General features: G+C 38.9%; 1 protein-coding gene across 1 annotated transcript in view; it reads left to right on the top strand.

Annotated features, from left to right (window-relative positions):
- Positions 1 to 11,843, top strand: part of flna (filamin A, alpha (actin binding protein 280)) — a 32,628-nt gene extending 20,785 nt beyond the window's left edge. Inside the window, exons 9-30 of the mRNA XM_056244997.1 lie at positions 1,317 to 1,454; positions 1,576 to 1,702; positions 1,874 to 2,010; positions 2,101 to 2,297; positions 2,416 to 2,529; positions 2,608 to 2,751; positions 3,104 to 3,227; positions 3,326 to 3,486; positions 3,566 to 3,656; positions 3,894 to 4,063; positions 4,185 to 4,302; positions 4,400 to 4,662; positions 4,904 to 5,222; positions 5,302 to 5,475; positions 5,813 to 5,975; positions 6,107 to 6,267; positions 7,825 to 7,992; positions 8,088 to 8,211; positions 8,810 to 8,966; positions 9,057 to 9,246; positions 10,532 to 10,555; positions 11,479 to 11,843. Of these exons, the coding sequence (XP_056100972.1) occupies positions 1,317 to 1,454; positions 1,576 to 1,702; positions 1,874 to 2,010; positions 2,101 to 2,297; positions 2,416 to 2,529; positions 2,608 to 2,751; positions 3,104 to 3,227; positions 3,326 to 3,486; positions 3,566 to 3,656; positions 3,894 to 4,063; positions 4,185 to 4,302; positions 4,400 to 4,662; positions 4,904 to 5,222; positions 5,302 to 5,475; positions 5,813 to 5,975; positions 6,107 to 6,267; positions 7,825 to 7,992; positions 8,088 to 8,211; positions 8,810 to 8,966; positions 9,057 to 9,246; positions 10,532 to 10,555; positions 11,479 to 11,843 (3,629 nt within the window). The remainder of the gene's footprint in view (positions 1 to 1,316; positions 1,455 to 1,575; positions 1,703 to 1,873; positions 2,011 to 2,100; positions 2,298 to 2,415; positions 2,530 to 2,607; positions 2,752 to 3,103; positions 3,228 to 3,325; positions 3,487 to 3,565; positions 3,657 to 3,893; positions 4,064 to 4,184; positions 4,303 to 4,399; positions 4,663 to 4,903; positions 5,223 to 5,301; positions 5,476 to 5,812; positions 5,976 to 6,106; positions 6,268 to 7,824; positions 7,993 to 8,087; positions 8,212 to 8,809; positions 8,967 to 9,056; positions 9,247 to 10,531; positions 10,556 to 11,478) is intronic.
- The last annotated feature ends 446 nt before the right edge of the window (positions 11,844 to 12,289 follow it).

The raw sequence follows: 12,289 nt of genomic DNA, 5'->3' as shown, positions 1-12,289 counted from the left end.
ATAGCTTAGTTTTGTTATCTGTCCTTGCTGCATGTTCTTTTGTCTGCATTGCTTTTCTTGCTGTCTTTTTCCTCTGTTTTTCTTCACTGGAAATTGTGTCTCTCCTTTTGAAGGATGGGTGCTGTCTACATCCACTGGTATCTTTCCTTCTCTCTTTGGATCGGCCTCCTTTTGGCTTTTGATGTCATTTCCTGTTTCCTTGGATATGTCTTGGGTACTTGACCTGCTGCTTTTGTCAATGTCCTTTTGTTTTCTTGTTCAGTTGCCCCTCACTTTAGGCAACAAACCCTTTACATTTTATATAGTGCCAGTGAAATTACAGTAACATCATTTTGGACCACTGATTATACTGACCTGAAAATGTTTAACTGTCCATGTAAGTGCAAATAGATGTTCGTTTCTCAGGAGATGTGTAGACAATGTTATCCGTAGCGTTGGAAGCAAAGCAAAATTCTTGTGACTCAGTAGTGTGTGGCGCAGTAGTCAAATGGAACATTAAAATAGCATTTTGTTATCAGACAGTTTTTCCACCAGTATTATTCAGCACTGTACAGTGCTGAATAATTTTTACCACAAACACTTCCTCTTGTAAGGCTGTTTGGATCAAGACAAAAAGATAAGAATTTATACCATGAGCAGAGCCTAATATCTCTCCTCTAACATCCTTAGTGTTTTCCTTCCTTTTTAAATAATAGTTTCAATAGAAGTTTTGCTCTATCAACAGCTTCTGGTATCAAAGAATAAAATAATTGACTAGTCACTCTGTACTCTGCATTACTGTTGTAAAGCTTTGTTTTTATAAACAATAAAAGTCTGTATTGCAAGGCATTAAATTAGAATAATGTTAAACAAATACAGTTTCAAAAGAATACTCCTGACATTTATACATGCTGCTAACATGAGACTATTTTGATAACTAGCACTTACCCAACTTTGCACAGACAGTTAGTATGTTTCAACCCTGTCATGACCGTATAGAGGCTGTAAAGCCTTAAATACAAATCAGAAATGGACCATTCCTCATAATTGTGACATTGTGTTTCACAGTTGCAACTTTATATCAGACAGTGCAACTTTATATCAGACAGTGTAACTTTTTGTTTTAAACTCTTGTAATTGCTTTTTTTTTTTTTTTTTAGCTCCATAAGAAAATGACTGTTTACTGTAGCAATATAGAGCAAAATAGAATTGTATTTGTTATTTTTGTATTGATTAGTAATTGAGTGCCCCTTGCTTTATTTTCTGTTTCTTTTTGTAAATAGAAGGGTACACGGTTAACTACAATTTATACTAACTTGATTGTCTGTTCTAACCAGCCTGTAATCCAAGCCTGTGTAAAGCCAAGGGTCGTGGTCTGCAGCCTAAAGGCTTGAGGATCAAGGAGACTGCTGAGTTTAAGGTTTACACCAAAGGAGCTGGTACTGGAGAACTGAAAGTCACCATCAAAGGGCCCAGTGAGTGGACACCACACTCCTATTTACATATTCACACTGCCAGAGCCCTCTGTATTAACTCCATGCTATAGTACTAGATGTTTTATGATCTAGCTACTCAACTGTAGTATTTATTATACAGAGGGTCTTGAGGAGCCCTGTAAGAAGAAGGATCTGGGAGATGGCGAATACAGCTATGAGTATTACCCCTCCACACCTGGGAATTACATCATCACAATCACATGGGGCGGACAGCACATCCCACGCAGGTAAAACACATTTATATTTAATTTATACATTGGTCAAGTGCTTTTATCCCAAGCGACATGCATCACATTTCAGTCCATGTTCTTAAACCCATAATCTCGGTGTTGCTAGTGCCATGATCTACTGTTTAAACTAGAGGTGATTAGACTAAATGTCTCTTATCCCTCATCCAGCCCATTTGAGGTGAAGATTGGGTCTGAAGCAGGACCACAGCCAGTGAGGGCATGGGGTCCAGGACTAGAGAGTGGTGTTGTAGGCAAATCCGCTGACTTTGTTGTGGAAGCTGTTGGGGATGATGTGGGCACTTTGGGTATGCTCCACTAGCTTGGTCTACTTTTATCTGCCGTTTTGAATTGTAAATCCAGAGCAGCAGTCTCAATTTTGGGAATTCTCCGTTCAGGTTTCTCAGTGGAGGGCCCTTCCCCGGCTAAGATCGAATGTGACGATAAGGGAGATGGCTCCTGTGACGTGAGGTACTGGCCCACAGAACCGGGTGAATATGCCGTTCATGTGCTCTGTAAGAACGAGGACATCCAGCTCAGCCCTTTCATGGCTGAAATCGAGCCTGCTCCAGGAAAAGACTTTTATCCTGACAAGGTAATGAATCTGGCTTCCTTCTAGAGGTTTGATGTGAAAATGATTTCTAATATGAGCAGTTGGTAGTCCATATTCTACAGATTTAAATTAGGCTATTGGTGTCTCATTTGTAATTCAGGTGAAGGCTTATGGTCTAGGTCTGCAGAGCTCTGGCCTGTCTGTCGGCAAACCAGCTGAGTTCACCGTAGATGCCAAACTAGGTGGCAAAGCTCCTCTAAAGATTCAAGCTCAGGTGTTAATCTTGCTTTATTGCTCATGACTGACCTAAATCTCTCTAAATCCAAGCACTAACAAGCTCGTTCCCTCTCAGGACCGTGATGGAAACCCAGTGGATGTTCAGGTGAAGGACAATGGCAATGGAACATACAGCTGCAGCTATACACCTCGCAAACCTCTCAAACACACTGTGATGGTGTCATGGGGTGGAATCAACATCCCAGAGAGCCCATTCAGGGTGGGTAGTAATTCAGTAATTCTATGGATATGGATCTTAACCATATCTGTACTAGCACTTTACTTGAAGTCTTTATGTATTATAAAGGTATTCATTATGTAAACTATCACATTATGTATTTTCATAATATTATATGCATTTTAATATTTGCAGATTCCTTAGTTTTGTTTGTCTTGTGTTTTAATGCAATATATTTCTCAAGGTGTTTTACTAATTTATAAGATCATACAGTGCTTTACAAGGCATAAGTAATTCATTAAAACACTTTTATACTGTATAAGCTTCAAGTGTTACCGTTGCTGTTTGTTACATTAGTGCATTACTTTGTGTTTTCACTGTATTTGTTGTGTAGATGAATATTGGGGCAGGGTGCCATCCCAATAAGGTTAAAGTATCAGGACCTGGAGTGGCCAAGACAGGCCTGAAGGCATTTGAACCCACATACTTCACTGTGGATTGCGCTGAGGCTGGACAGGGTAAGAGCTTTAACTTTAAAAGAACTATGTGAACTAATAACATAAATCATGTCTTTTATGGGCAAGTAAGCTTAGTCTTTTTTTTTGTCTCTGTCTAGGTGACATCAGCATAGGCATCAAATGTGCTCCAGGTGTGGTGGGACCTGCTGAGGCTGACATTGATTTTGACATCATTAGAAATGACAATGATACATTCACTGTCAAATACACTCCCCCTGGAGCAGGCAGCTACACAATCATGGTGCTGTTTGCTAATCAGGTAAGAGGAAATACATGTGTATGTGGAGAAGTGGTCTAGTGGGGTTTCTTACATTTATTCAAACCTTTTTTTCTTCTAGACCATTCCTATGACTCCCATCAGAATCAAGGTCGATCCCTCTCATGATGCCAGCAAAGTTAAAGCAGAGGGGCCTGGACTCAGCCGCACTGGTGAGATTAATGGCAAAGACTAACATGGGCATCTCTGGAAGCCATCATGTTTGTAATTTTGTTTTTTTTAAAGTAAATTAAGTTTTTTATTTATCAATTTATTTTAGTTTGATTTAACACATTGTTACATTAAAAATAAAGCCCAAAATAAACCAAAAGTTTTTTCACCCTAAAGTTTGTTTTTAGTTTAAAGGTAATCTCTGTAATAGTGAAAAAAAAGCTCTTATTTTTCTCAAGGTGTGGAGCTGAACAAACCCACTCATTTCACTGTAAATACAAAGGCCGCAGGCAAAGCTAAACTTGATGCTCAGTTCACTGGACCCAACAAGGGAGAGGCGGTCCGTGACTTTGACGTCATCAACAATCATGACGGCACCCACACTGTTAAATACACCCCTGTCCAACAGGTGAGTACATGTTTGATATTTCAACTTTCCATGCCTGATGATGTCTGGTATTGAGCTGTTTACTAAATATAATTTATCCGTTGACTTCCTGTGGAATCTAAGTGCTAATTTTCTTCTTTAGGGCAATATGGGTTTGAATGTCACCTATGGTGGTGATCCCATTCCCAAGAGCCCATTTGCTGTAGCAGTTGCCCCATCTCTGGACCTCAGTAAAGTTAAAGTGGCTGGTCTTGGCAATAGTAAGTTATCAATTTCCTTGTCTAGTTTGTGACCAATTAACCTGAGTTATGAACACCCATTTAAAAGTCAAATTATATGCTCTTTTTTTCCCTCCAGCAATGGCTGTTGGAAAGGATCAGGACATCGCGGTCAAGTCTAAAGGAGCAGGTGGTCAGGGCAAGGTTGGCGCAAAGGTTACAGGTCCATCTGGCAAATCAGTGCCCTGTAAAGTTGAACCAGGCCTGAGCCCAGAAACCAGCCAGGTTCGTTTTATCCCCAGAGATAAGGGACCCTATGAGGTTGAACTGACATATGATGGTGCCCCCATCCCTGGCAGTCCATTCCCCGTGGAAGCCATTGCACCCACTGACCCATCTAAGGTGAGGCAGTTTAAAAATGTTGCTCAACCTAGGAATTAAATATTATTGCTGGTTTTACAAGATGACAAAAAGGCCTCAGGAAAAGCTCTTATGGGTTGTTTATTTTACAAACTGTAATTTGCCTAATGTTGCACAACTTCTCAGTGAGTGGTTTTGGCATTGGATCTGCTCATTGGCTTTAGTTGTAGAACAAATGCACTTTTTTTTTTATTCATATCCCAACGTCTCTTCTCATGTGTAGGTGCGATGTTCTGGGCCAGGTCTGGAGCGAGCTAAGGTTGGTGAGCCAGGAAAGTTTGTGGTCGATTGCACTAATGCTGGTCCTGCTGAGCTGACTATAGAGATCATCTCAGACAATGGCACTGAGGCTGAAGTCCATATTCAAGACAATGGGGATGGAACTTACACCATCACTTATATCCCTCTCTACCCCGGAGCTTATACCCTCACCATTCGCTACGGGGATCAGGATGTGCCAAACTTCCCAGCCAAACTTAACGTGGAGCCTGCTGTGGAAACCAGTGGAGTAAAAGTGTTCGGACCTGGAGTGGAGGGCAAAGGTAGTGTGGTCTTCTCAGGTTTAGAAGACAGGAATTACTTATCTTTGCTCACTTGGTCACTTTGAATGTTCAACTGTAGGTGTTTTCCGGGAGGCCACTACTGATTTCACTGTGGATGCTCGTGCTCTCACCAAAACGGGTGGCAATCATATTAAGACATGCATCAATAACCCATCAGGCAACCACACTGAAGCTCTGATCAGAGACCTGGGAGATGGGACTTACCAAGTGGAGTACACACCTTATGAGGAGGGTGAGTTTCCGTTTTCATTTCTTCTATTTTTAAATCATCAATTTCATCTAATGCTTAACTAACATTAGTCTATTAAATGTATTTAATTGCATTTAATTTGTACTTTAAATTATAATGCGATGCTTTGAATTCATTTGTAGCTTTTAAAATTATTAATTTTATTTGTTAGTGTTTTATTTTATTTTATTTTTTAATATATTGTATCATATCCATCTTGGCATCATTTGTAGTAAGTTTTACGAGGATATGCACCACTTTTAAAAATCTGTAAAAATGTAGTATATTATTGTAAAATTATAGATTGAATTTACTCTAATCTTCTGTGGCATATATTAAGGCACACACAGTGTTGAGGTCGCTTACGATGGCAGCCCGGTTCCAAAGAGCCCGTTCCGTGTGCCGGTGACCGAGGGTTGTGACCCTGCACGTGTGCGTGTACATGGCCCAGGACTTCAGTCTGGCATCACCAATAAACACAACAAGTTTACAGTGGAGACCCGGTGGGTAGATTCAGCACTCTGCTTTTTGGTTAATTTTGAGCTGCTGTTTTCTTGATTCAATCATCAGTCCCTGCATCAGTACATCTGGTTATAAGGTTCTCTGCCTCACTACTCGTCTGTATCTTGTGCAGTGGGGCTGGTACAGGTGGATTGGGGCTTGCTATGGAGGGACCTTCTGAGGCCAAAATGTCTTGCACTGATAACAAAGATGGCAGCTGTTGTGTTGAATACATCCCATATGAGCCAGGCACATACAACCTCAATGTTACCTATGGAGGCCAACCAATCACTGGTTAGTATTTTTGCATCATTTGTTAGTGTTTTATTTATTAGTGATGCAAAGGATCACAAAACTCCCGGTTAGGGTCATATTATTGTTTTTGAGTTGTGGATTGGATAGGCAAAATGTAACTGCTTCATATTTATTACTTAAAGCACACGTTACTAAAGTTAACTAAAGTTCAAACATTATTAAAGAAAAGTGAACAGTCAGTAATAAAATAAGAACAAATACACTAAACGCATAGATGAATACAATATAAAAAAGTCTAACAGTAGTGTTCTGGTACAGAAATGTAGTAATTAAATGTAAAATAACACTGTATAGTGTTGTTCACTGTATAAATTAAATATGGAATAATCTTGGTTAAAGCTAAGTTTTTTTCCCATTGATTACCATTAATGACAGACAGCATCAGGTCTCTATAGGCTGCTTTCAATTTAAGACCTAATGCATGGATTCAATATAATGATACACATCCTATTTCTTTCTTAACCATTTACATTCACTTAAGATATAATGACTGCGTTTACATGAATACTTGCCGAGACGGGTGTTTTGACAATTTTGGGCGTGTCCGACCATTCAAGGTGATGCAAAAGAGGAATGAATTGTGGTTTTGAGCTATTGAACAGCAGCGGTCTTATAGGCGACCTTTCCGAAATCTATATCTCACAAAAATATAGGAATCCGTTGCTCATCTCTCTAGCTGTTGCTAAGTAGTTCTCCAAAACTGGAAATCAAAGAAATCTTGCCACATCAATCACTGGACAAATTTAATCTCAGAACACATCTCAATGGAGAAACACAATTCACACAGAAGGAAGCAGATATCAGCCTTTGAAGACACCTGGTCCCCATTTTTGACATTCTTGACATTTTGACATTTCTTAATATCACACAAACCTAACTATAAGCAGTGTACATTACCAGACATATACCTCCCCCCTTCCGTTACTGCAGCTATCACTTCATACATACACAGGCATATACGATCCACACTCATGCATAACATGTTTTCAAAACACATTTCACCTCAAACAGCTTATTTTTGTTGTTGTTTGTCACCTTGTCGTGTCTTGTATGTACGTGATACACTCTGTACGTGGTGCTATAATCCCCCCTCCACTTATGTACCCAGGGTCTCACTAAATGGGGTGAATGGTTACGCACTGTATATAAATCTATTGTCTGTATTGTAATATATTGTGTATATATTTTTTTCCTTTATTAAAAATAAAGTTGTCCTCCGAAGAGGGGGGGTGGTGGTGGGCCAAAAAACAAAACAAAAAAGCAGCTGTGTGCTATAACAGAGTCGAGTTGAGCTCTTTTGCCTCTTCTTGCACTTGAATGTGTAAATTGACAAGACTAAATGCATGCAAATGACAAACTTTAACTGCAGAGTTGAACCGTCATAGAGTGCATCTCTGCGAATCACATGCGTGCCAAAGCATGGGGCCTGGTCCGTACGGGTCAACTACAATCTGTTACACCCTAATTATTTATTGAATGATTTTATTTCTATCTTATTTTATTTATTTATTTATTTGATCTTATACCCCCCTACAGGAAGCCCTTTCTCTGTACCTGTCCACGATACTGTCGACGCAACTAAAGTGAAATGCCAGGGTCAGGGGCTTGGAAACAACGTCCGTGCCAATATCCCACAGGTCTTTTCTGTGGATGCAAGCAAGGCTGGAGTGGCTCCTTTGCAGGTCAGAGTGCAGGGACCCAAAGGTGAGACCATGACCTAAGAGTCATCTTGTTTGTTTTGGATGTTTTTTTCCCTCCATTGAATCGGATGATTGTGACTATTACTGTTTGTCATGAAGGAGTCGTGGAGCCTGTTGAGGTGGTGGATAATGGTGACCGGACTCACACGGTTAGCTACGTACCCACCAGGGAGGGGCCGTATTCAATTAACGTCCTGTATGCTGATGAGGAGATCCCACAAAGGTAAAAGGAAATCCCACACATCTGTCACACCACCCTTTTACATGTCTCTCAACTTTAGATCACATTATGCTCTGTCGTGTGTTTCTTTTTAGGACACTCTTGAAAGTGTTAATGTCAGTCTAGAATAAAAATTATTGTTTTAAATGGATCTTGATCATCTTTTATATCGGTTTTATTTTATCCATTATTTTTATTGCAAAATCTAGGTTAAGATACTCATTGAAAGAAACTGACATGGGTTTACAAAAGAGTTTAGTGTTTTAGTTTTTAGTTCTGTCAAATGTACCAGTACCAAAGAAAAGAAAGTCTATGCTTAAATAAAAAATAAATAAATGTATAAATGTAACGATCATACTTGCTACAGCATTGATAGCGATTACTGTCAATTAGAGAAATATTTTAAGGGTGTTTTTTATTGTTTATTAATATTTAACAGCATAAAGTAATGTATTCAATAGCAGATTGCTGTAATGTTGAAATTGGCATTAGCATCGACTACTGGTATCATAGCAGGCCTGGTGCATTTTTAAATTCCCTTGATTCCTGTCCTTCCTTGCTCTTTATTTCCCCTCACACTCTTTTTGGTCTATTTATTCAGTCCTTATAAGGTGAAGGTTCTGCCCACTCATGATGCTAGTAAGGTCCGTGCCAGCGGTCCAGGTCTGAATACCACTGGTGTGCCTGCCAGTCTGCCCGTGGAGTTCACTATTGATGCCAAAGATGCAGGAGAGGGACTCTTAGCTGTCCAGATCACTGTGAGCTGATGCTTCTCTTTACAGCCATAAAGTAGCTGCTGACTCTTACAACCTTTTATGAATTGTTTGTTTCTTTAATGCTTATTTTAGGACCCTGAAGGGAAGCCAAAGAAGGCTAACATTCGTGATAATCAGGATGGGACATACCTTGTGTCCTATGTACCTGACATGACCGGGCGTTACACTATTCTCATCAAGTATGGTGGTGATGAGATCCCGTACTCCCCATATCGTATCAGAGCCCTGCCCACAGGAGATGCCAGCAAATGCACAGTCACAGGTATGTAATGATCAGGTCTTATAAGTCAACATAAATGACCAGTCTGTACATTACTGATTACAACCATATGTACCATGGAGACCCATTTCCATTTATTTCTGAATGAACTATTGAGCTATCAGAGCTCTAAATCTGAAAGTATATAATATATAGTAGGGCTGCACAATATATCGGAATAAAATCGATATTGCGGTATGGCTTAATGTGATCAAATCGTGATGGCTGCGGTTAGTGTTTTAGCGTTTTTTCATGTTTTAATTCTATCATGAGCTGCACGCAGTGCCATGCTTCACTCTGAAACCGGCAACACATTGTTTGCAAACTGCCAAAGTAAAAGCACAATGGTTTAACATTTTAAAAATGTAGAAATCAAGATGTAAATATTAGTATTGTAACTTTTTATTAAAAGATTTAAGAGAATTTAAATTGTTTAATGTCACACTGCAATTGTATTATTGAAATGTATTTTGTGTATTTTTTTAATAATAATCACAATAAGAATCATATTTATAATTTTGTAGTCATATTGAATGGGTCGCAAACAGTGGGAATTTGGCCTAAGCTCTGTTCACTTTATGGTTACTGAAAGAGGTTTAAGTTGGTTCTTGTGAGGATTATACCTAAGTGTGAACATTCAAGGTTGTAAAGTTTTTCCCAAATTGTTCAACCTTGAAAGCATGGTTCTTGCTCAAGTTTTAGCTTTTTGACATTTTCGTTTTCTATGCAGACACTCCCCAACAAAATCACACTAATCACTCTAAAATATTAATTCTTTTCCAATTACAGCTATAAAATCTGGTAAAAAATCCTGTTGTTTTTGTTTGTTTTTCATATTGCAATATGTATTTTATGCAAAGTGAGCCAGACTGCCAGACAGAGAGGGCCAATGTGCCTCTTTATTTACCCATTTCTGGTGTCTTAAGATTATTCTGATCCAGTGTGTATACTGGCAGACTATCTTGTGGTTTGGGAGTCACTGGAAACTAAATGTTTTGATGACTCTCCACTGTGTTCTTTGAGCCTTTTTTTGTCTAATCTGAAACCTAATGTTCAGGCTGGTTTTCACAAGGGAAAGTGTTTTTTGTTCTTTTGTGTAAAAGTGTGTAAAGCTTGTGTACTTCTCTCATCTTCATCCCCCACCCAGACACACACACCTCCTGTGCAGCGCTGCTCACATTCCCATCACTTCATTCCCTACCTCTGTTTTATCTCTTGCACACATTTTGTTGTATTTTGCCCTGATTGTTACTTTTTCACTTTTTCTTGCTCTGCTTCACGGTCTCAGTCTCAATTGGAGGTCACGGTTTGGGTAAGCGCTTTGAATAATGCTCTAGTCTTATAGTTTGGTCCTGCATGCAAAATTGCATTGAATTTGATAGTAAAGGGCTTATATTTTTTGCCGTCCTATCCACTACTTTAGCTAAGACATGTAGGTTATCTTGCATTTCCTGCCACTTCAAAATGACTTAAAGTACAATAGTGAATTAGTTGTCAACTGCAGGTGACTAATCACTAACTTCTTGTATTAGGTCTTCAATATGCCTGTATGATGGAATGTAATAGTACTGATATATATATATATATATATAAAATAAATTCTCTCTCAGCTTTTCTCATTTTTGTATTACATTAGTACTCTGGAAATTGAGGCAACGGAAACCAGGATAGTGGATCCATCTTTTTAGTCACAGAGGAGGAAAAGATGTCTAGATCAGTGATTCTCAACCTTTTTTACTCAAAAGCCTCCATTTGCCCAACACATTATTTGAAGATGAAGATATTTTCTGTATTTCTGCTGTAATTGACAGATTTTTGATTTACAGAAAATGGAAATATTGATTATTTTAAATTATCCATGGTTAATTTTGTGAGTCAAGAACTGTATATTAATCCATTAAAAGCAATACTTAAAGGAAAATAAAATATTTTAGTTAACATCTTGATTGTTTTTTTTTTTAGCATTGAAATTTAATATTAAAATCTATTAATTTTAAAACTTTTAGATTAAAGTAATCCTGTGGCCCCCTTGGAAGATTCCTGGGGCCCCCTGGTTGAGAACCACTGGTGGTGATGGATCCTACTTTTCTTAAGCCATCTGTTGCCTTGATGTTCCAGATATTTTGCATCTAGTGCATGGTGGAATGTTACTATGGAGGGATGGGTACTAAACTCCCTAATAACAAAACATCTGCCTGCATATTACCTGTTACTAAACCACTCTGTATTCTGTAGGAGCTGGTGTTGGTCCAACTATTCAGATTGGAGAGCAGACTGTCATCACTGTGGATGCAAAGGCCGCTGGGAAGGGCAAGGTGACATGCACAGTGTGCACTCCAGATGGAGGCGAGGTGGATGTGGACGTAGTTGAAAATGAAGATGGAACATTTGACATCTTCTACACAGCACCCCAGCCTGGGAAATATGTCATCTGTGTGCGCTTCGGTGGAGAGCACATCCCCAACAGCCCCTTCCAAGTCACGGTACATATATGCCAAATAGATCCTGTATTCATGTGGATCACAGTATATTCATTCAAAGGGTGGACAAACTCTTACAGGCAGCCTTTCCAGTGGGATTGTGCATTAAATATACACTGAATTACAGTGTGAAGGAATTCATAGCTTATTGTTGCAATTACACTGTTTTGCATCAACATGCAATTTAAGGGATTTGTTCACCCCAAAATTAAAATGGTCATCCACATGTTGTTCCAAAACCACATTTCTTTCTTCCATGATAAAACCCAAAAGTAGACCCTTAGATTAATGTTGTAGGTGCTCTGTTGTGGGGATTGGAGCTGTCAAGTTTTAAAGGGGTCATATAATGCCATTTTTGTACAAGCTAATATGATTCTTTAGGGTCTAAATTAAAAGTTTGTAATATACTTTAATTAAAAATTCTCATTAGTATTGTAAGAAAACACTTATTGAAGAAAACACATATATGGTCAAAAACAGCTCTGTTTTCAGCAAGCTGTTTCAGTGCATATGACTTTAAATGATAATGAGCTGCGCTCACGCCGCCCCTCTGTTCTGTGCATACA

The sequence above is a fragment of the Rhinichthys klamathensis genome, unplaced genomic scaffold (assembly GCF_029890125.1).
Source record: "Rhinichthys klamathensis goyatoka isolate OS25496 unplaced genomic scaffold, OSU_Roscu_1.1 h1tg001207l_1, whole genome shotgun sequence".
NCBI classification, from domain to species: Eukaryota; Metazoa; Chordata; class Actinopteri; order Cypriniformes; family Leuciscidae; genus Rhinichthys; species Rhinichthys klamathensis.
The sequence above is the reverse complement of the archived record's forward strand: the minus strand, read 5'-3'. Positions and strand labels throughout refer to the sequence as shown.